Source organism: Notechis scutatus, chromosome 2, assembly GCF_049901735.1.
Source record: "Notechis scutatus isolate UNSWTSFEM ecotype Mainland chromosome 2, rNotScu1.2, whole genome shotgun sequence".
In the NCBI taxonomy this organism is placed as follows: domain Eukaryota; kingdom Metazoa; phylum Chordata; class Lepidosauria; order Squamata; family Elapidae; genus Notechis; species Notechis scutatus.
Genome location: NC_142010.1, coordinates 110,362,843 through 110,387,883, shown reverse-complemented (window position 1 = coordinate 110,387,883; position 25,041 = coordinate 110,362,843). Strand labels below are relative to the sequence as shown.

The following is a 25,041-nucleotide window of genomic DNA, read 5'->3' as shown; positions in this document are numbered from 1 at the left end:
ACAGAAACTGCCTCTCGGTTAACCTTAATTACATTCTTGGCAGGACTAGACTTCCTGTCTAAGGAACTTCTCTGGAGTTTTCTTTCCTCCTTTGCTGGTACTTTGCTTGTGTGGAGTGACCATTCAAAGTTACAATGGCACTGAAAAAAGTGACTTATGACCATTTTTCACACTTAGGACTGTTGCAGCATCCTCATAGTCATGAGAGGCCAGGCAAGTAGATGCGTGCCTCGATGTGAGTGATATTGAGTTGGCCACGCCCAGCCAGTCACATGACCACCAACCCATGACCACCAACTAAGCCACGCCCACAGAACTGGTTGTTAAAAAATTTGAATCCTACCCCTGCCTAACTCCAGCAGATGCCACTGAGAAAGAAGAGCCTGGGAGCAAGATCCTTGCACAGGTGGGCCTACTCTGCCCCCCTTGTGGCTTGGTTGAATGATAGTGCAAATGTGAGAGGTGAGAGCAAATAACCCCCAATGGAGATGGACTCATTCCAGCAGATGGAGTATAGTGTTCATATTCCTCATGATGCAAAGCATATTTGGGTCACTTTTTAAATTGACTGGCCACCTACCCACAGCTGGCAAGTGTGTATGGCTCTTTGACTCTGGCACCTTTCCTTTGCACCATTCTGCCACTTGGTGTTTCCCTGAGTTTCTTATTTCCTTGTCCCAAAGGCAAAGGATGCTGAGTGAGATGCTTTCTTTGGCTCAGAGGCAGATGTTGAGCAACTTTTATTTCTGACAAGACACAGAAAGTAGATAAGCTTAAACTACAAACAACAGACCAAGAGAATGATTTGAATGAGGGTGCTTTACTGGATAGGCAAAAGAAACTGACTAAAGTTTAAAAAAATAAAAGGGAAATGACAAATGATATTTGTCATGAATGACCTGGAAAATGTTTCCCACTGGATTTAAAAAAGAGGCTTGTTAAACCCTTGAAGAAATCTATGTGATGGGATAAAGAAGAATTGAAAAGAAATCAAATCCTATGACAATACTTAAATTAAAAATTAAGACTGTTAGAAGTAAAAGGAAGATATACAAAGTTAGTTTATTTGATCAGAGTTAAATAACTTTTTGCAAAGTTTGGGCAACTGTTTATGAACTTTTTGCTGACACTAGTTGTTGAATAGTTGATATTTGATGAATTTGTGATGGGATAAGATAAGGGATGGGATATGTGATTGAAGAGATACCTATTTGTAACCACGTAAAGGGAGAAGAGCCACCAAGTTTGTTTATGCTTGTTCTGAAGAAGATTGAAAGCCACTTCTTTATATGTTTGTTTTCTTTTTATTATATTCATTCTTCTCTTTATATTCTTTATATTTCTCTTTCTCTGCACTTTTTATTCTTTTCTATTCTCTTTCTCTTTCTCTAACTTTAATTTGTTTTTGTTTTTACTTTTGTAATCAAGATTCTTAATAAAATTGTATGTAAAAAACAAAAAAGAAAAGAAAATGGAGCTACTATGAAGTAAGAGAGATAAGAAATAGGGGGTGGAAGAAATAAGAGATTTCTCCATCTATTCAGTCTACTTGGAAAACCTTAAGCTTATCAAAAATGCAATGAAAGCTGAAGTTTTGTTTTTAAAATACAATATGGCAAATTTTCCAAGGATATGCTTATATTGCTAATCATGTTTCCTAGATATAATTCATGAGTTTTAGTTTTGCACTACATATAAAGCTTTCAGGTTTAGTCTTCTGCTCCATTTTGTGGTTCTATATATGTTACAGGGGGTTTCACGGTGCCTTAATGTATGCAATTGAACTGATTTTAGACAAATATTAGTGCATATTGCTTTGCTAGTTATGCTCTACAAGGCAAACAATGACAGAATCTTACTTTTTGCAGGATAATAAGAACTATTCCAATTGAAAACATTAAACCCATGTGTAGAGGATGGTGTAACTAGCTGTGGAATAGTCTTGTTAAATAGATGAGCTGGTAGGGATAGGTATATGAAGTAAAGGCTGGCTCAAATCCATTCTTTGTTGACATATCATGTCATATTCTGAAAATCTTTAGTTACCACAGAGAGTTTTGATTGGCATGTGAAAATCAGAGCATATTCTTATTCTAAATGTATTGGCTCACTCCAAAGTTTTGCTCACTCCCAAACTTTGCTCAGGATGCTAGTTATGACCTTTAAAGAATTAAATGGCTTGGAACTGCTTGCTTCCACATGAATTTGACTGGCTTGTAGAAAAATCTATAAAGCTTTTGTATGAAGCGAGTTTCCCACTCCTTCTCAAGCCAGCTACAAAATTAACCTTTTTAATGACTGATTCCCTCTTGAGAACTCCATACATCCTGAAGTTGTCAGTTCAATTTTTCACATGTGAAAAATGCCTTATTTGCAGTGATTTTTACCAGTTTTTTTTAATTTTTCTGTCTTGTCATGCTTCTACATTGAGATTTTAAATGTGCATTGTTGTATTTTTCAATTGTAATTTTAAAACAATATTGTCATTTGAAATCTGGTTCTCGATTGTCTTCCTCAGCCCCTTTGAACACACTCACATTAAGGAAGGATGATTTTGTGCCCTGATGATGAACCTATCATGTGTATCAAAGGTGACATGCCATGACGTTTTTGGGTTCACCAACACCCACCAACAACTATTCTTGAAAGCATGCCTTATTCTCATGCGATTTTTGAAGGCTATAGAGGTAGTAAGAGAATGGGGTGTACTTTTGATGTCTCTGGAGCCTCTGAAACTCACACAAGAACAAGGCATGCTGCTTTGTGGTTTTTGGAAGCTGCAGAAGCTGTGGAAGAGTATTCTCCAAAGCCAATTCAAGAATGAAGGCCTCGTGCGACCCGGAACAGCCTTGTGTAATCCACAGGGATCTTACTCTACATCAGATCTTACTCTACACTGTCAGATCAGATTGCTTTGGCTATATACTTTTATCATAAGCTGAATAGCCTCAGAGGGCTATTTCAACTTTACTGACTCAACGAAGAATCTTGCAACTGCTCCAGAACTAAGAACAACTTTAAGTTTCAGGCTGAAACAAACTTCAGGAGCAAACAACTATCTCGGATCCCATATAAAATGGACATCATTGCATCAGATATACTTCTGCTAATGAGATTGTTTCTGTGTAATGATGCATAATGACCATATGTGGCCTAATATAATCTGATGGCCTCCGTGTTGCTAGTGGAAATGCTGTATTTTGCTCTGCATACTTGCTTTTGACTATCCTCGCAGAGCACTGCTGAGACCAACGAATGACTTTTAATATATTATAGAGCAAGAAACAAAGTGTACCAATGTTTTGTTTTTATTTTTTTTAAATAGCAAACAGCTTTCCATAGTTAAATTGCACACGTATTGTTGCCGTTTTTCAACATGAGTAGGAAACAAACCCCAATCCAAGCCATTAAAATGGAACAGAAAAAAAAGAAGAATGATGTTAAGAAAAAGCAAAACCAACCCAACGCTCCATCTCCCTCATGTCTGGTTTGATATCCAGCAATGGTATGATTTCATTGCCAGTTACATTTCCATGGTCTTGAAGGATGTGCAATGCACTTCTCCAGGTTTGATAGTTCCACCCACTCCTGGAGCAATTTCACAAAGTCAGCGATGACTGAAAAAATAACTAAGTCTACAAAGTGAGACAGATTTGAAACCAGACTCAAGTTCAGTCAGGGCTATATTACACCCACTAGTATTGACAGAACTTAGTAGTAAACCTGTGAACCCAAAGCCTAAAACGAAAGCACGGTAGCCATTGCAATGTGAAATCCTGGATGCAATGCAATGTGTAACTTGCTATTGTTTACAGCATCAAAGCCCCCTGCATAGAAATTACTCGTTTTCGCTCTTCAGTATCCTATTAGAGTTCTCATGGAACTGTAGTTCTGTCAGGTGCAGAAATACAATTGACAGGTTTCCTGCCATTCACTGAGATATAACTTTTAGAGTTCCTTGACTGGGAATTAAAGAGGCTGAACAGAGGCTTAACAGTTGTACTATATAGCCATTCAGAGAGAGCTCTCAACTTGTTCCAATAGCTTTGCTCCATAGTACTTCACTTCATCTTGACAGCAGCCAGTGGTTCAAAATGCTGACATTATGTTTATTATTACTATTACTTTCAAAAAGGGAGAATGGAAGCAGAGTTTTCAGCCACAGAATCCAGAAACACAGACCAGTTTCACTGGCCTCTGCTTCTGCTGAAAAGAGCTGAAACAAATTCAGGATTCTAAATTTATAAAATAAACAATAGTTTGATTACCTAATTAGAACATTTAAATTAGAATATACAATTGTCACAGGCTTCTAAATTAGGTTGGAGTCATTGTATATAATCTATAGAAATCAATAGCAAAGCTCCAATTAATTTGAATATAAAGACAGCAAATGTACATAAAGTTGTAGCTTTAAACATACTGCTAAACTACATTTCTATGCAATTATTGGTAAAGGAAAGGTAAGCTACTTTTCAGATGCCTCAAATTATTTGCTTTGTGTGGTCATGGGTGGGCCTACATTTTGAAGTGCCATATCCTATGATAAAAAATATTGGGCTGGATCAAGCCAGACCCAATGTGTATTAACTTAACCAACCTCAATAGAAAAGCATAGTTAAACCAACAGGATTTTAAAAGACTAAAATCTGTATAGCTCACAATTATTATTGAACCCATTTCAAATCTGAATTCATGGAATTACAATATTCGTAATTTTAAATGTGACATATTAGTTTTCTATTGTTTCAAAACTGATGCTGTACAGATGGTCCATTTTGCACATAAATTCCATTTTCACATTACTTTTAAATACTATGTTAGTTACTAAAAATAGAGGTTTTCCAGCAGTTATTTCATTTTTAATTTAAAAAAAGCATGCCCATGTATCTTCTGATATGGTTAAGACTGCTCATATTGTTTCCAACAGAAAAACTTCTTTCTCATTCACATGTTCTCCCTTCCCTAAATTTTAAAAAAAAAATCCAATATTTTTATTACCAGTAAGCCGACTACATTTTGATTAAGAAAGAAGGGGGTTAGAACCTGAAAATAATAGCTTGAATTCCAGATCAGTTCCCCCTGCCCTAATAATGGGGATACCTCTGATGCTAAAATATCCTACAATTTCTCCATAACAAATAGATTTGTAGGCTGAATCTTATTCAATGCCAGGAAGCATAATTGTTTTTACCAACGCCATTATTACCAGCAGTCTCCCATCTGTTATGAAATAATAAGAATGTACTTCACCCTCCAAGAAACTGTACTTTTTCAGCTCCTTAGTCCTGTGGAAGCAATATATTTTAGAATAGGTACAGCCGGGTTCTTAAAACTGCCATAATCCTTAATGACCAAATGGTCTTGAAAAGTCAGCTACTGAAGTACCAAATAATAAATTTAATGCTGGATAGGGTTAAGAAAAGTAGTACTATAATTTTTCCCCTCACACTATCACTTCCATATACAAGTTTATTTTAGGGAATAATTCCAAGCTTTTTCCATATGCCTCAAAGTTGTTCCAGAAGAATCATGAGTGTGTACTTTATTTCCTTTAAATAGAGACCTAATTTGGTGTTGCCCAGAACTGCAGGCCACAAAAACCTGCAGACTCTTGGAGAGTACATCAAATAATCTTTGAGGATGGATGCAGTCTAGAAACTGCCGGTTGGTCATCCATATTCTTCTAGACTGCTCAGTTCAGATCAAGGAAAATACTGCATTTCCTCCAAATACAAACTATTGATTTTCATGCTGCATTATCAGAAGCCTCAGGAGAAATGGTGTAGGCAGTGCAAACCAAACCAAAATCACATGCACATTTATTGTGCATGCCTCAATCACGCTTACTCTCAGGCTGATTTGGAAAGGCCTTGAAATCTCTAGAGAGAGAGAGAGAGAAAGACTGAGAGTGGGATCACTGTGAGAATAATTGTTAAAGACTTTTGTAGTGCATTAATATTTGTGGCATAGCACAAAGCTCTAAATTTAGATTCTCTGTTTCTGCAGAAGATAATACATGAATCCATGATGTGGGTAATTTCTAAAATTAAGAGCATGCAAAATATTCAAATTGAGCTCTTTCATTCACATAATCTAACGGGCACGTGTTTTTGTTTTCTCTGTACAGATTTGATCAGAAGAGAGTTTTTAATCACGCACAAATCATTGTATTTGCTGTAGAGTAATGTAGCACCATCACTTTTGCCCTGAGGATGTGACACTTTCCACACCAGAGGTTTGTTAGGAGAAACTAAGTGTACGAGAATATAAATATTTCAAAATGCATTTTGTAGCACTTAGGTTAACAGCTTTAAAGAAATGTAGGCAAGAAAAAATGGTGCAGAATTTTTCAGTACTGTAAATTCTATTTGGACACTGAGCCTTAACCTGAATGGACCCACTGAAGAGCTCCTTTAAAAGTTAACATCTATAAAATACCATTGTGGTGTCTCTAATAAGGCTATTATTTTTCAACATATTTTTATAACTACCCTAAATGTCCTAATTTTACTTTATTTAAATACATTCAAAGGCTATTATGACAGCTGGTTCTAGGCTAAAAATGCCTAGTTAGATGACAAGAAAGTTCAGTTTTAGATCAAAAGCAAAAGTAACTCATCAGAGTGAAGTTTTAAGTTGTTCTTTAGTATTTTCTGCTGTATGTATAATGGTCTACAGTGTTCTGCTTTAGTGTAGAAATGCAAAATAACACGACAATTATGAGTAGTTTTGGTTTGCTTACATTAATCGGTTCTACATTGCCACTAGTTGGTGAGTCACATAAGACAAGGCATAACTTAAAGCAGAGAAATGTTTTAGCAATTCTGTTGGTTGACCAAAAAACAAGAAAATAGAGCCCTACATAATCAGCCAACTGAGCTGATGACTGAGTTGTTGAAGCATGCCACAAATCCCTTCGTAAGCTTCTACTTATAAAAAAGTGTAATGTTTTTAAAATAAACTTTAACATCAGAAGGTTTACCTACTTTGACTTTTATGTCTAGGTTATTACAGCGTACAGAGTCAGTCAAGAAGTATTTTAGATACAAAAATAAGTAAAAAGGAACATCTAGAGTAAATCAGGTCCCATGTATAGATTTAAAAAAAAAATCTAGTGGCAGATGTTCCCACTTATGTATTATATTCCCCTCTGAATAACAAGCATTTGATACACTTCAATCTGAATTTCCATTATTACAAATAGTCCCTCCCTCCCTCCCCAACCCAATACTCTACTGATTGTGCCCTCTGTAGCTAAAAAATATAACTTCCATTACAGGTCTATAGATAGATAATAGCTTCTGTTTTAAAAGCTTGAAACAACTTGACTTATTGATTTATTTCAAAACATATAAGTTTTAAAATCTAAATTGATCTAGTGTGGTAGACAGGTGGTTGCAACTCCTTGAACAGAGAAATTTTACTTGCCTGCTAGATTGTCCCATGTTTTAGCTAGAGATCCTCCCTGGGAAAAGCAAGCACACTTACCCAAGAAAGGAAAGAAAGAAGGATGAGGCAATAGTCAATGATCTTATATACCCTAATGATAATTAGAAAAGGCCTGCTCTTCCAACCTCTTCGAATGTCCTCCCTTCTCCCACAAAGAAATTATCCCCTTTTCATTTCCCTCTAGCCCCAAATAGGAAAAAAAAACCTGTATTTCTTTAAAAGAACACAAATAGACACTGTATTATTATTATTTGTTATCTGATGGGGTATAGTGTTCCCCATATCAAATGTGTTACTTTTAGATACATCCAGCCCCAATTATTGAGATCTTCTTTTTCCCCCACCCTAACTTTTCAGTGAGACAGTGGGTCCCAATGCTAAAGCTGTCTCATTTGTTCATGGATTCTTTCTTGTGTCAAGTCCTGCAGCTCTGGGACCATCTTGTTCTTAGAGTTGGTTAATCTTGAACCTTCCAATCAGGGAACTGTCTTTCATTAAAGACACCCAGCATTGCTCCAGTCATTCATTTCTGTTTGCAAAGAAGGGTCATTGAGTTCAAATAGTGGATCCATGTTGACAGAATTTGAGAGGTAATCATTTCTCCCTTCATCCCAGGGATGCTGAAGAAAAGAAGTGGCAATAAATGTTTCATCAAAGTCCAAGCTACTCTGGTTAGATTCTGTGAGCACGTAATCTTGCCCAGCTGGGCACCACTCCTGGGGGCAATCAATATGTCTTCCATGCACTGTCAAGTCTACATCCCTGGTTATCGGACTGATTGGAGGAGTAATTTCCAGATCCTCAAAGGTAGAGAAATCACCATTTAAGGTGGTATCAAAGATAGCCTCCCAGTCAAAATCACCTTTGAGAGAGCCAAGCTCTGTCTGTTCTTCCTGAGTAAGCATAGGGGAGCTGGAGAAGCGGGCTGCCTTATACATTCGTTTTGGCAGCGGCTGCTTGCGTTTATGGCTCATTTTCCCATCTGCTGGGTTCCAGTTCTGGTCACTGGTCACTTCTTCAAATTCTTTGAGCAGCTGCTGGGACTCTACATTGATCTTCAGAATGCTGCTGTTTTTCCAAGAGGTTGCCGATTGGTGAGCTGAAGAGCTGGAACTTGCATCCTGTTGGATTCTTCCGGAGAAGGCTGGATGTATCTGTACAGGGGGCATCCTGCGTTTTTTGAAAGCTCCATTCATCAGTCTATCCGCATACTGAGGATCAATCTTCCAGAAACCACCTTTTCCCGGTTCATCTTTCTCTCGTGGTACCTTGATGAAGCACTTATTCAAGGACAGGTTGTGCCTAATGGAATTCTGAAATTTAAAAGGCAAAACTTAATATGAGTTGCTCTGGAAAGGGTGCTACATTTGTAGGGCAAATCCCTCCATTGAAATGAATGCAGTTGAATAATAGACCCTTTAGAATTACTACTATGTTCTGCTCCAAAAGAAAGGTGGAACACTGAAATGGTCTACAAGCTAAAACAGAGCTTGTCCATCAGTTAACAAGTATGTTATACATACCAAACTATAACGATCTGAAAATCATTGTCTTTAAGATTAAACACATATATTTTAATGAATGGGTTAAATTCATATCATGTTTTTAGTGGATGCCCTGCAAATTAACTAGGGTAAAGGCTATTTAGCCATTGGGTACAATCTCCTGCATATTGCAGGAGCTGAAATTAAAACATCTTAGGCAGATAGTCTAGTATTGAATCAGATGATAAATAGCCCTCTATCTGCCTGAGATGTTATCTCTCTGAGGAATTGGTTTTTGGTGGACTTTGCTTTTCTGTAATTTAAATTTCTAGAAGTCTTATAAAAATATTTTATATCACTAGCAACTGTTTTTAGTGTTAAACAAAAGAAAAGTTAAACAGAATATGGGTATCCAGTCTTTATCTACTTTGGATTATATACTTAGGATGGATTTTCCAGACTGATTCTCTTAAAATGCAAGTTAATAATGAACTATGGGAAAAAGATATTTTCCACCAGAATTATAAGTTTATATCTGTTTTAACTGTTTCAAGAACCTTCAAGCTGCAGTTCACTAATGTCTCTAATTCTCCAGAACTTTAAAAACCACTCTTCCTAAATTATAAATTGTTTAAAAAGATTAAGCAACTAAACAAATTTTGAAATTCAAATTAATGACTTGAGACAAATACTGAATTATAAAACATAAGGAGGATGTTACCTTCTCAACCTCGTATTGCTAATATTAGACTGACACTAGTATTCTTATTTTTCATACTGGCAAATGTATAAATTTCAGCTAAATAACTCACTCCTGCATTCATATTTTCTAAATATAATTACACGGTTGTTGTATGTTTCTGTACTCTATTGAAAAGAGGTGTTGTTTTTAAAAAAATTTCCCCAATATTTCATTCCTTACTAAAAAGTAAGAAATGATTTAGTGTACAGAAATAGGAACCACAGCCAGTATTATTATTATTTTAATTAAGGTTGTTTATGTCTTGTAATTTAAGGAAAATAAACCATCAATGAGATTTTTTTTCCTCTAATGGACCCTAAAATTGCATGCAAAAATAAAACTAAACCATGATTTGTTGAATAAGCCGGTGCCAATCTGGCAGAGAAGTAAAATGTTTCTGATTCGCCTGGCCAATTCTTGCTTTGTTCCCTTTTCTTCTCTTCTGCCAAAATACGGATGCTTCTCTACTTCCCAGCAGCAGTAAAGAACTAGTCTGCCAGTCTGTGTGTGAGAGGTGTTTTCTCCTTATTTTTGTATAGTGGGCTCTTTGCTTTTGTGTCTCTGGAGGTTTTGTGTGTGGTTCTCCGTTTAACCTCTCAATATATGTGAGAATGTGGCTGCCAGAAAGAATGAGAAATTTGGGGGGAAAACAAGCAGGCTTCCTTTATTCTGAGGAGTGGTTTCTCTGGTGGCTAATATGTACTGTCATGTACTTCTTCTCTATTTTGATGAGAAACAGGCTATGATTAAACATGCTACGTGCTACGATTAAACGAGTCATTCAGTCAGTCAATTTCAAGACCAGCTTTGCTGTAACACGCGGTTTGTTTTATCACCTAAGGTGGAGTCATTTAAAAAAAATCACATAAAGGTGATTTCCTCACTAGCTCCATAAAGTATCTTCATAGCATCACCCAAGGGTGGTTGAAGTGAATGTCTGTCCTTGCAGTTGTTACATTGTTTGGCACAATGATGTTTGTGAGATCCTAGAAGATGCTGTAAATTGCCAGAGAGAAAATGTAACTTTAGTCAAAACAAATCTTAGATTAGTGCCCAGTGTGAGCAAGCAAGGGCTCTCTGTTTTCAAGAGTTACTGATGAATTCATAGTTCTTGTTTCATTGATTTTAGGTATGCATAACTGCAGCAATTTACAATGGAATGGAAAACATAACCTTCATTCCATACCTTCAGTTTGGAAAAAAGCAACTTCCTTGCCTTCACAGCACTAGAGAGTAAGGTAGAAAGACTAGCTAAATATCCATTACAATTCCATGATAGCCAGAAAGCCAGCATTATCTAATTCTGCCCCTACCCCAAAATACATCTGGGCTATTTTAATGTGCTGTGGCCCTTCATATAAGAACGATGTACTGTTGGATTTACTTTAATACAGGACAGATACAGTTGGGCCTACATAAAGAACACTTACTTTACCCACTTGCTTGCCTATTGAATTGTATCTGCACCCCTCTGTTCTACCTCGGGCATCCAAAGACCATCTGGTCATTTCCTTGAGCTTTGCACAAAATGGTGCTCGCGTTCATATGCAAAATCATAATGATCAAGAACATCAATAAAGAGACCGGTCCTCAAAAGAGACATTTCTAATTTTACAAAAGAAAGAATGTGTCCAGAGTGGTAGAGCCCAATCCCCAAAGAAACTCAGTTATCCAGTAAATAACTTGGTCTTTCGGTACATAAAGCCAGGAGGGTGTTAAAAGAGATTGGATATGGTGAAGGATTGTGTGTGGATTTTTTTTTTAAATGTTGCCTAGATATCTTTATGCTTATTCATCCATAATCCTTATTGCCAAAGAGCAAAAGCGGGACTTGAATGCCTGGAGGGCTAAATAAAAACCTATTCCTCCAGGCTGAATTCCCTGGGTATCTTGGCTCTTTTCCAAAACATACAACTGACTCCCACAGGAATCTCCTTCCATCTTCCCCCCCTCCCCCCCCTTGCTGATGGGAGGCCTGACATTTTGACTTGGGTCTGTATTTACAGGAATGGGAGTTAGTGAGACGGGTGAGAATGTGGACACCAGTGGAGGGAAGGGAGGGGGAAAGAGAGAGAGAGAGAGAGAGATTCTTGCAAACAAACTGATCTCGGATGAGTTAGAATTTGTTGTATAATGAAATCTTATAAGGGTCAGTGAATACTCCCTTCCCCTGTCTTAGAGTCATTTCAAATCTGCTGGGCCGTTCACAGCTGCTTGTGCCACAGCTAATTAGCATTTTTATAATTTTCCCTGCAACTATCAGCCAAAACCACCTGCATCTTTGCAAAGAGACACTGAATGTTATCAGAAAGAAAGGAAAAAGAGAGAAACAGGTGTCTAATCTAACAGGTTGCACATACCCATATGATCAAGCTTTTCTTTCCTTTCTCTCTCTGCAAATATTAGCGCTCACTTACTTTGTTTATTCTAAAAAAAACAGCATCTCTCTGTTCTGTAAAAATCTCATGGGGAACTAGGAGATTTAAACATCTGGCAATATGCTCAGAAACCTGGTACTGTACTTCATGTTCATTAATTTTTAGCTTTGCACTCTTTATTATTATTATTATTATTATTATTATTATTATTATTATTATTATTATTATTATTATTATTATTATTATTGATGATGTATTAATATTGTATTATTATGATTCCATTCTGCCAAGTTCATGGGTATTTTATAGGTTGATTTCCAGTTCTCTACATATATTTATTTTTAAATTTTAAACACATCTATCTATCTATCTACTTTATACAACCAAGTAACATGCTAAAAGTGAGTGTTGTACGTTATGATTCTTGATTCTTAACGAATGCATCTTTTCTTTTATGTATACTGAGAGTATTTACACCAAGACAAATTCCTTGTGTGTCCAATCACACTTGGCCAATAAAGCTATTCTGTTCTGTTCTGTTCTGTTCTGTTCTATTCTATGGGCAACATATAACAAAGCTACAACTGATTAATAATACTTATTATGTTACATGCAAGTGTTACTTTCAATATTGAAAACTGTAATATTATAAAAAGACTTCTCCAAGAATATACCAGATTTCTTTTAACCCCAAAAATGCATTATCCATAGTATTTATGATGGTTTTCCAATAAATTACTGAAAAAACAAATTATGTGACTCCAGAAATTTCATCAGATTAAAATTTTTATCACTTAAAGGTATATTGAATCTGTTCAGATTTAATTTAATTTTGGTTTAATTTAGGTTCAATTTAGGACAAGTATTGGGGAACTGGTACATTCTAGACTTTGAGACCAAAGGGAATCCAACATGGAGGGGAGCCAACATCATCTGGAGAATCTGTCATGCCCCTGTCAGAGTCTGATTCGGAGGGAGAGGGTGGCTCGTTGGCTGTGGAAGAAACTGGGGAAGGGCAAAGTCCGGCTGGGCAGAGCAGGGGATAGGTAGAGCAAGGCAGAAGAAATTCAGAGGAAGATCCAGGCCAACCCCCTCTTCATCCTAGGCCACACAGGGAGGAATGGACAAGGGAGCAATGTAAGTTGCGTGTCTTACGGGGGATGAAAGGGCCCTGATTCCCTTGATTAGCTGTAGCTGGGAACACAATGTTTAAAAAGGGAGGCTGCACACAGCAAATTTGTTGGGAGCAAATTGTGAATTATCTGGTATCGTTGAGGCTTATCTGGATTCCTGGCATCTTCCCAACTGTGTGTGTTTTGCTGGGCTTTCAAGTCTGCAATTTCTTCTCCTGTCCTGTCAAGTTAATTACTGCAGCGTGGTTTGTGTGGATTTGTATTTACAGTTTGTATGTACTTTGTTTTTGGACTGAATTTCCTCCACTTAAAGACTGTTCTTGGGTGAGTTTTTTCTCCAGCCGAAACTAACCTGGACACTGGGGGCAAAGTTGGAGGTATTAAAAGGACACTTCTTGCTTATTTGACTGTGTTGCTTTTGTGCCATGCCCTGGGTCATCACAGGGCCATTTCTTGATGTAAGAACCCCTCTAATTAAGAGATTAATTTGATAATGATATATTTTGTTGGGAGAACAGTGTATCTAGAATTATATAAATACATATGTTTGTATATATGAATAATTGACAGTTGTAAGAAGCTGCTTATGGCCATATCAGGATATAGAGGGACATAGAGATGAATGAACAGAAAGTTCTTTTTAAAACTTTCTCAAAGAAATGCATCCTCTCAATAGGTCTGAAGTAATGTCAATCAGCCCAAGACATGACATTCCTGTATAAGTAGATAGATAAAACAAAGAAATTATCATAGATTTATCTTCAAAAACAAACTTAGGAATACATATCCCAGTAATATCACCGAATAAGAACAATTTACTGACATGTGAGTAATTTCTACACCCTTCTTCCATAGTGGGGAATCATAACATGAAGGAAAACAAGTGCATATATGAAATAGTTACTTTGTGATCAAGGTAGGAATTATTCAATACATTACAATGAGATCATTATTGGCAGCTTAGAGGCAACCATGGAATAAAGACTGGCCGGAGTCAATTGTTAGCATTTCAGAAATCGGGTTGAATTTCAACATCTGTGAGTGGGTTGGAGATAATTTCAAGTGGTGTGTTGGTATCTTTGAACAGGTAATGAATTGTATTACTCATCTTTGGTATCTTCACTATAATATCCAGCAACTGACTTACTACTACGGTAATCAGTTATAAAAAGAGAAAATGTTAGGGTTTTTCTCTGAGATTGTCTGCTATGCTTCAATAGGATTTTATTTCTGAGATTCAACATTACCACCTAATCTGTAATTTTATAAATACAAGGGAAATCAGATACAAGAATGCCTGAATGAAACACATTTTCTTTTGATTGAGCTTAATTGGGGATGGTGTAAAAATATTTTTGTATTATGTTGGCTTTTAAATATCCATCTTTTCCTGGGAAATGTGGGCAAATCACAGGCAGAAATCATATATACCAAACTAAATTATATTATCATTTGTTAGGCTTTGCTGTGCATTGTATGAACTTAGTGGCTCGGGTTTATGAATTATGTCTTAAAGTAATGTGTAAATCCATAATGACTTATTCAACAAACAGTTAATTTAATGTGATGCTTGAAATTACAAATAAACATCATGAGATGTACCATTCCTCCTTATATAGCACTCAGCCAAAATTGAATAAGTGCATTAGAAAAGACTTGGTGATCACCCCTTACTTGGTGTTTTCTGGTTTTCCTATTCATTTGGCTCAAGTATATTTTAATAAATCCTATAGTGCCAAGTATGGGATTAGGTGTGACAGCTATGGTAGTAATTGGAGATTCAAAAAATATATGGCAGATTCCTATCTGTTCCTTCTGGGCACTCCTAACTACTGACTCTTTGATGGAAGTGGCTATGACCAGTACTGACATAAGATTCAACTGTAAGTTCAGTTGGCTTCTACATGGAATGAGGGAGGGTGCCATCTTGTTTTCTGCTTCAGGAAGCAAACCATTTTGGGCTGTTCTTGTGTCAGATAAAATAACCCATGCTTCTGTTCCCTTCTTTTTCCCCAGTATCTTTTCTCACATGCTTATTGCTAATTCTTTCACATCTTTCTTCATCTTCAGTCCTGTGGAACACCAGATGGCATCCAGCTCTTTGCCTCGTATATAACTGATATAGCCAGAGCTTTTGATCTTCCCTCTCCAATGGATTAAAGGAAGCGGGGTGGGGGTGAAAAAGAATCTTCCTTAGGTCAGGTTACCAGTTAATGTATTATTTCCTTTCGCCTGTTCCATCCCACTCCATAACCGGCAAAGGATGATTGCTTTAAAGTGTTTTTTTACTACAATAGCATTAACCTGTTTTTTCCTGTTTATGACAAACCAAAATCTGGAGTATAGAAATTGAACACTAGAAGTTGAATATGGACTGAATATGGACTGCCATTTCCAGGTTCTTATGGGGGGTTGAGATATTTCAAGATAAAGCAGTATGTTAATGGCAAAGCTAACAGCCTTCTCTTTGGGCCAATGTGATATCAGCATTCAAAAGCCTAAACATTCTAAAAGCATTTTAGTTAACATGATGCTTCAATAACCTTTCCTAAAAATATATAAATACCCCTGGAAAAAAATCAACTGGCCTCTTTTCCCTGTAGATAGTTCTCTTATCTTTTGGATCTATATTTCTGACAGAATGAGTTAGAGGCATCCAGTATGTAACAGAGAGGTAATAGCCTCCAAGCAATTTTTAGATGCACAGTATCTTTGATTAGTTGACGTATTGTTCTAAGTCATAATGTGTATGTTTGGGGTTCGGTGTATTTTATAAACCCAACCAACATGGTTATAAATAATAGTTTATGGTGCAATATGTAGCATGATTCCAGTAAACTGTACTTTGTCTACTAATCAAAGACAGTTGGATAAGAAACCCTCAAGGTCCCCAAGAACTGCTCCATTGGCTTAAGGCCTACTCCAGTCTTTGCACAACATATTTTGGATGCATTCCAGCAGAAGGGGAATCAGAACTGAAGTGCTTAAAGTTTGAAAATAATCTTGGTTTGCCTCCTATCTCATAGAAGGAAGGGTGATGGCCCACATTTTTTGTACCCCAATAGGTGGATGGAGTCTAAGACATATTCGTCTATACAATAAATAGGTCTGACCACTGTGAGAATCTGATTCCTTACCCTTTTGTAATTTTTTAAAATAAACCACACTTAAACTACTTAACTTTTGTCGTCCACTACATTTCATCTTTCCATTTTTATTTTTCTATTTATCCCTCATCATTTTCTCTTACACACTTTCCCCATATATTCTGTATATTGTCTACAACCCCCTTCCCAGGTAGGTTGTGGATTATGGGAATTGCAAGTTCAACATATGTACACAACTTGGGAAAGGATGTACTTGAACATATTTTTTATACTGACATTCTGATTGTGATTGTCTGTTTTGTATAACTACAACAATTAGCCTCTAAATAATCCAGTGTTTATCATTCAGTGGGGAAGATAATAGATAACTACTACCTTTAAAGGAAGAACATGCCTGTTTACATTGTTCTGTTTTCTCATTTACAACAATCTCTTGTGCTACTAAGTGCTTACTCCAAGCAAAACACTTCAATAGGAAACACACCGAGCAACAGTAATTGTACTCAAGGGAGAAGGAAGCAAAGAAAGGTTCAGCATGAACACTAAGTGCCGTTGGTTGCTTTCAAATGTTATGGTGGGTTGTCAACAAATCTATTCTTCTCTCAGAAGAATGTCCTACAGCCAGAAAACTTAGCAACATGATTCTCATATAAAATGGCAAAATTGGAAAAGGGAAGTTTGTTACTTTTTGAGGAAACTTGACCCAAAAAGTAAAAGGCTAACTCTATAATTTAAAAATGCTAAAAACTGTTTGTGGATCTACCACAATTGTTTCTGAAGTCCCTGGACATGTAATTTTAGAAGTTGCTCTTAAGCACCATAAAATGTTAACCTGATTTATCTAGCATGCAAAGGAATCACACTGAAAGTCTTAGACAAATTGTCAGAACAATTATAATAAGGCATTACTACTGTTGGATGCATTTTGAGTAGAAAGCTAGTCATTAATTGAAAACTATTGAAGCACGCAGGTAACTTCCCATATATAAATAGGTTCCTTACTCAATAGACAGTTGCCAAAACAGGGATTTTCCTAGTCACCTACCTGCCATGTTGGGTCAGCATGCCGGAAATAGCAAAAATTATCAGTAATCCATTTATAGATGTCTGAGAGGGTGATTTTTGTTTTCTTGCTTGCTTCCATTGCCATACAGATGAGGGTAGCATAAGAGTAAGGAGGTTTCACATGAGGGTTGGTCTTGTAATCTATGTTTTCTAGTGGCTGGCCTTGTAGATGTGCAGTCCTGGATGTGGAAGAGGAAATTGGCTTGCCAGGGGTATGGGGCATTCCCATGCAAGCTGGATCGCCAGCAAGGGGAGAACATGGTGCAGCCGAGCCAGGTATTTTGTGATAACCATGAGGATCTGTGCTGCATAAGGAAGAAGATGACTTGCCCATGTTTGCATTGATGATGGAGAATTCCTGGAGCCACTGTAGACTGGTCAAGCTGTCGTCCAGGTTGCCTGAATCCATCACGCTGTTGTCCTGATTTTTTTCTTCCTCTGACTGCATATTTAGCCAGCCGTCAGTCATGCCAGTGGAAGCCAAAATAGGCAGGTCCAACATTCAGGAATTGTGGGAGAGCAGGAAGGGGGGAATGGGAAAAGAACGGGGAGGATGGGTAAGGGAACAATCCTGAAACAATAACATGAAGACGTTCAAGGTCCCTAACCACCAGGCAGCACACAGATGCATACTTGAGCAAGTTGCTTCCCAGCCAAATATCAAAAAGCACAGGAGCCAACTATATCCTTGATGTAACCCTAGAGAATGGAGTCACACCTCTCAAATAAAATAAAATCAGATCAGATCAGCCTTCTCAACTATAGTATCTTGCTTTGTATAGGCCAGGTGATAAATTGGGTGGAAATCACCCAATCCCATTTGTGGCAAGGTATTTTTCAGAACTGCCATGAGTTTGAATAGCTTTATTCCTACTGAAATATCATCACAACACAGAAACAAACATACCACTGAAATGATGATCCCTGATATTTATTTCTGAGTTGTAACAATTTTAATTTCAGAAATGATAGGCATTCCAAAATTGGCACCTTCCAACCTTTGCTAAAATAGTGATATAAATGAGTGATATAAATCAACATTTGTTTTTCATTTAATTTTTTTTCCTGTGAATTGTCTTTGAAAAAAGACAGAGATATGATAATTTATACATATACATACATACATCTATCTCTATCTATCTATCTATCTATCTATCTATCTATCTATCTATCTATCTATCTATCTATCTTACACACACACACACACACACTTACCTGGGAATAAGCTCTATTAAATGCAGTTATATCTATTTCTAAGTAGATATGACCTGGACTGCACTACAATAATACTAATAACTGAATGATCATATCTTCCATCATCCAAATTAATAAGTACTGGTTGTATTTTTTTTTCACAATGGTTACAACTGCCAATCCTATCCTGGGCATACACATTCAGTACAAATGGGGAAGGGTTTTTTTGTTGCTGAAAGTACCTCACATTATCACATTATGCGATCAACCTCAGCCTTGGTTGACCAGTCTGAAAATTATTTCCACTTTTGACACGAAGTTAGACAATTTAAACAAACTGGATCACCTTAGTTGGCGTACATTCTTATAAATTTTCTGGGCAATTATAAGGGGGTGCTGATATAGGTTACCATCATACCATAAACTGGGAAAATCAACCACATATAACAGTGATAAATACTTGTATTTAGGTGTACAGTATCCAGAACTAAGAAAGGAAAACCATGCCAAACACCTTCGTGTTAAATACATAGAAACCCCATCCCAAATACATGGCCAAGATCGTTACCTTAGATAATGTCTCCTCCACTCCCTTGAAATGAAGGTTTTGCTCTATGGCAATTGATTCAGGGAACCCACGATCACCATTTGATGGGAAGGAGAAAGAAGGCTTTCCCCAGTATAATGGGAGGTAAGAAACCTAAACGTCCCTCTTCTTAGCCAGCCTAATGAATAAATAATCCCGTCATCTTACCTGCTCCTATGAAGAAACCCCACCGCTGCCAAAAGGTTTACAGCTAAACGGGGGCTCTTCGGTGGGGTAACGAAGAAAAGGGGGAGGGGGAGAGGGGGGTTTCTACTGTTCTCCCGTCGGATAAATTATTAAGGCTGCCAGAGCCCTTTTATCCCAAAGGTACTGTGATTTGTAAGCAACAGAATGACTGTCAATAAGTAGCTGCTCCAGAAGGCTTCTCTGGATGCCATGGAGACGCTCCGCCTCTATAAACAGCTTCTGCCCTTCTCATTGGTCCTCGGGTCTCCATGGAGAGCGCAATCATTGACAGCCCCCCCCCCCCTCCCGTTTTTCTGCTCAGTTCTACGACCGTGCACCAACTTTTTATCCTCCATCAATCTTCCTTTTCCCGGTGGTGGTTTTTTTAAAAAAATAATAATTTTTTTTTAAAAACTGCTAGTTAATTTTTAGTTGAGGGCGGGGGGGAGAGGGCTAACCCACGAAAACCCGGACCCAGAGACCGGAGTTTTCCTGGTGCCACACATGCTACGCTATAACACGCGAACGTCTCTTCCCGGTTTGGGCGGGCCCGGCAAGGCTGAGGCGCGAGTTCGCTTACCGAGGGCGAGCGCTTGGTATGTGGTAACTACGCCGCGGGGGCGCTTGGCGCTTTACTGCTGTGAGTTTCATTAAGACAAATTAAAGTCCACTTGAAATGGCTCCCAGATGCCCATTATTCTTTGGGTGGCGGTGGTGAAGGGGCCCGTCTGCCAACAACAAACAGCCCAGCAACCAGAAAGATCCATGCCTTGAAAAGAAAGGGAACCATTTAAAGCGCCTGCTGCTCCTTCCTTTCAAAACTTGGCAACCCCGAGATGCTTTGCCCAGCCGCCTCAGGCACGGACTTCTCGCTTTCATTTGCTTGTTTATTTATTTAAATTATCATCATCATCATCTTCATCATCATCATCGCCATCATGGTCTACTAGACGGTGCCTCTGCCTTGAAGTTGTCTTTTCCAGAAGAGGCACTGCAGGAAGGGGAGAGGACATTCAGGGGCAAAGGGACATTCCTGCTCTTGAACTCTTGCCACAGCTGCTTCAACAGTTAGCTTTTTTCATGAGGCTAAAGACTTCAGGGACCAAATTGATCCGATGCCTAGACCTCATGCAGAAAAGGGGCACTCATGGGCTGGGGCAGAGGCATGGGGAGGGAGGACTACGCCAGCCTCCTTTCTCCTACTAGCCTGAAACTGAGTTGGACCTGAAACTGCTTCCCTGACCTTTCTGTGTAACCTGATCAGTGGGGAGGGGGAGAGGTGAAACCAGAGCTCAGGTAGAATTGGTTGGGGGAGACTGGACACGACAGACCCTCAATCAGAAAGATTGCAGCATCTTTCCCCCTTTTTTAATTAAGTGGCAGGGGTAGAAAAACATCTTCTTTGTCTCTCTCCCCACCCCCTTTCTCTCCCTTGAAAAAAAGCCTAATTGCAAAGGATATTCAATATTTATCACGTTCTTCAAGAAACTGCGGTCAGCTTCTAGCACTAGGCCATTTTATTCTTCCAACTTCACCAGCCAAGGAAGAAAGTTCTCTGCTGAAGCAGCCTTTCCAGCACTGCTTCTACAACACTCTTTTGCTTTTCCTATCCCTCAGTTCTCATTTAGTCACACAGGCTTCCTTTGATACAAATGCATTTGCAAAATACATGCCTGCACAAGACATTGCACTACAAATGGAAGAATGAACCTACCTTTTCCTGGTTATTTGTTGCTCTGATGAATTTTTGATAGTGAAGAGCCTTTTTGTGAAGAAAGAGACATTGGTGACATCATGAAATCTGACTAGTGGGATCCAGGCACTTCTGTTAATCAGTCACCTTTTTTTGCATTCTTTGAAAACTATCAGGGATAAGGATGGAAAATGGAAAAATAAAAGCAGTCCCTCTGGGTAACAAAATAATGAAAACAAGGACCACTTTTTATTATTAGGTTTTTATCTCACCTTCATTTTTTTCTTAGTGTAAGGTGGCATATATACATAATACACCTTTCTCTTCCTATTTTCCCCCACAACAGCCCTGTGAGGAGGGTTGGACTGAGAGTGAGACGGTCTAGCCCAAAATCACCCAGCTGGTTTTCATGCCTAAAGCAGGCCTTAAGGAGGCCTCAAGGTCTTCCAATTTCTGGCTTGCACCTTAGCAAAACCTTCTGATGACCAAAATATGAATTAGGGTACTATAGTATAGTTGTGATTCAAACAAAAGGCAGGGCGGCCCACAGTCAAATTCCTAGATGTTCTTTCTCAAACCCATCTCACAAATAATACCAATGAAAATTGCACTCTTGAGTTTTTGGAGGAAATATAAGAAATTAATCCAAAAATCAGAATTACAAAGCATTGGGAGGCTTCTTTCTGGTATGAGTTCTGCTAACACAAAGACACCCTCCTGCACTGATGTAACTTCTCTGCACTACTCCTGACATTTGCATACCATCCAGCTTATAAAAACTTCAGACAATGCCCCTCTCTGGCGGTTAGTGGTTTTGGAACCTGGCCCAGCTCAGCCGGTAAAGGTTGCAGCCCTGCCATTTGGTCACTCCTCAAAACAGTATAAAATGTGAGTGAAAGAATGCTCACCCTTCTGCCTTCCCCATCTCAAAGTAAAAATTATGTGTACTCAGGTCTTTGTTGTAAGAAACGGTGAACTTCATCTTTCATGGGCCAGACTGAATGGAAAATTTGGGGCGTTAAAAGCTTTTGAGAGGATTCAGCATCCTGGAAGGCTGAGCTACTGTCTCAACTGCCACCCAGTTAGAACCTGTCTTGTGCTAAGGCATTCGTGGCTTGAGATTCAGGCCGGATGAATCTTCTTTTCATTTCATATATAAAGGCAATGATTGGCACTTGAATTTTACTTCAGTACTGGTATGGGCTTAGTGCCCTTCAGGCCACTTAAGGAGATTGGCTCAAAAAGGATACAAAGATCTGTTCATTCAGATATCCTCACTGTTTCCCTCTTCGTGCCCCTTCAAAATTTAGCTTTTGCAATAGCTATCTCATTCTTTTTAATAGTAGGTTAGGCTTTTTAAAATGGCAAGAAAACAGAGATGTGGATAATTCTATTGTCTTTTGAATTAATAAGGCACAGCTCAATTTGCGGACAGAAGTAGGGTTGCATAGAAGTAAGGAAAAAGAAAAAATGTACTTTTAATGTTGTGGTAGTGTTAGTGTTTCTCTCTATATTGCGTATAAAAATAGATAAATCTTTAAGCTGCACTGCTTCTAATATGCAATTGAAACTGCTTATTTTCAGAATTATGGTTATTCATAAAACAAGAGCAAAATTTATGTTGGCTTCCTTCCTTCCTTGAAGTTTACATCAGTAGTAGTGTCCAACCTTGGCAACTTTAAGACTTGTGTACTTCAACTCCCAGAACTTCCCAGCAAGCAAGGTTGAACACCCCTGGTTTATATTATTTTAGGTCAGGGAAATATTCACTTGAGATTAAAACATTGCTGTCACCTCTTTTTTATTTTGCATTCTTCAGGAGGACTTTATGATGCAACACGTAGGCATATCAGTGAAGCCTCAAGATTTTGCTGGACTATATCTCCCCTCTCTTGGCTAATGTTGAACGGGGGAGTTGGGAACCATAGATCCACTCATCTGGAGGGCTGCATGTTTTGGCTTCCTTTTTGGTCAGGAAAGTATCATGAAGTCAGTATCATCACCATTACCTTCATTTTCTTTCACGCTACAAGTTTTCAGACTTTGGTCTTCCTGGTTTAACATAAGAGGTGATCCTTTTAAAACTTAGCATTATACTTGCAGGGGAAACTAGATGGGAATGACCATATCATAAGGTTTTTCTCTCTATTAGCCCCAACTGCAACAGGAGAGGGAATGAGGAACAGGGAGATTTCATTGGCCTGGCTGAAAGAACAGCTCATGTCACTGAACTGTACCCAGTTAAATATTGTACAAAGATCATTATAATTGAGGATTATTATTAGGAAGTGATGCCAATTCTTTCCACTTTTTCCCTGTTCATTTTTCCTTCTGTGTCATGTTTTTTAGATTGTAAGGCTGCATGAAGAAACTAAGAAAATAGAAAAATGGCATAGAATTGTTTTAAAGAAACCATGGTGTACAGAATGTGGCTACCAAAGTAATGTATCACGTATTATCTCAAGCTTCCTTCATCTTTTACAATGCTGGCAGAGACTTCTGGGAATTGTAGTTTAGCAAAATATGGTGGGGTTAAAAACTTCCCACTTCTAAAATATTGTAAATAAACCTGTATAATGGGGGAAAAGTTTCTTGAGAACATGGAAAGAAAAACTCAATTCTTTGCAAAGTACCACCTGAATATTTCATGCTGTCTAGAGACAATTAAAATGGACTGCTTCTGTTAGAGACTGACAGTTATTGCAACACATAGTTTTTAATATATTTGTAAAATTAACTGATTAATTCATCTGGGGTGGGTGGGAAGCAATTAAAAATACGAAGTACTGTTGGGAGAAAAATTAAGCCTTTTAAAAACTCACAATATCCTATGGTTTGGAAACTACTAAATCTGGCCCAACTAGTCTTTAAACGTCATCATCATCCACATGAAATAGCATATTTATTTCTCTGTGATATCTTTCTAGAAATAATCATATGTCTAAGGATGCATAAATTCTCTTCCATATATATTGCTTTCTCTAGACTGAAATTCTAAGAGAACATGGCAAGTATTTGGTTCAAGTTTGTTTTCTTAACCTTTAGATCTCCACATGACCTTAGTTTTGAACTTGTCCCTTCATATTTGATTCCCTAGACAGCTTTCTGTTAATAAGAACAGTCTGTTTAAATTCCACAGATTATGGAGAACAAGATCATTTCTATTTAAAACATATCTTCCTTGCTGCTGTCCTAATTCTGTGCAATTTTTCTTCTGAAGGAACTCTGTCGTAAAATTTCAGAGCAAATGTTAGTGCTTTTTCTCTTAGGGCAATATTCTGATTCTGAAGGAAGTACTTTTACTATTTTTATTATAGATTTATGAATTGTGTAAATAATTTGCATTAATTCCCCCAAATAGTTCCCTATATGAAGCTATATTACAGTGCCTCCCAAATCTTCATTAAAAAAGAAGACTCCAGTGGATATTGGAAAAAGGGCTGAATACAGTACTTCTCTCTTGCATTTGAATGTCCGTATGCAACTGTGCCAGCAACAAGGAACTTTTCATTTTGAAAATGCAGAAAGTGTGTACCATTTTGAATGCAAGTTGTTGAATAAATCACAGAATTTCTTCCCTCCCACAATCTTTTTATCTTTAAAAGGCTTATTTTTTTTGTCTCTGGGGCCTTTTGTGTAAGTCCAACAGCTTTCTTTGGACTAGCAACATTTGACTCTTGCCTGCCCTCTTCTGGTTTTCAAACCTTATTATAAATAAACTCCTAAATAATTATGTTAACAGGTGTCATTATGGATACTTCCATATTTGCAATTTGAATTACAAAATAAAGATATAAGAAAGCTACTTCTCCTTAAAAAGGGCTATTTTCATTCTGCATTTACTACTGGTTCCTACACTTTGATATTATGTGGTGTATTACCGAGGACTACAGGTAGTCCTCGATTTACAACAGGTCATTTAGTGACCATTCAGTTACAATGGCACTAAAAAAAGTGGCATGACTTTTTCCATGTGACCACTGCAGCATTCCCCATGGTCACGTGATCAAAATTCAGGTGC

General features: G+C 37.8%; 1 protein-coding gene across 5 annotated transcripts; it reads right to left on the bottom strand.

Annotated features, from left to right (window-relative positions):
* Positions 1–3,292: 3,292 nt before the first annotated feature.
* FOXJ1 (forkhead box J1) lies at positions 3,293–21,152 on the bottom strand. 5 transcript variants are annotated; one of them, XM_087955752.1, is made up of 3 exons: positions 21,042–21,152; positions 17,342–17,932; positions 3,293–8,765 (listed from the first exon to the last, which is right to left on the bottom strand). In XM_087955752.1, the coding sequence occupies exons 2-3, from the start codon at positions 17,861–17,863 to the stop codon at positions 7,947–7,949; spliced, it is 1,341 nt and encodes a 446-aa protein (XP_087811878.1). In that variant the 5' UTR covers positions 17,864–17,932; positions 21,042–21,152; the 3' UTR covers positions 3,293–7,946. The 5 variants fall into 5 exon arrangements, with proteins under 5 accessions (XP_087811878.1, XP_087811877.1, XP_087811875.1 ...); XM_087955751.1 differs by lacking the exon at positions 21,042–21,152 and adding an exon at positions 19,908–20,319; XM_087955749.1 differs by lacking the exon at positions 21,042–21,152 and adding an exon at positions 19,310–19,473.
* Positions 21,153–25,041: the final 3,889 nt, after the last annotated feature.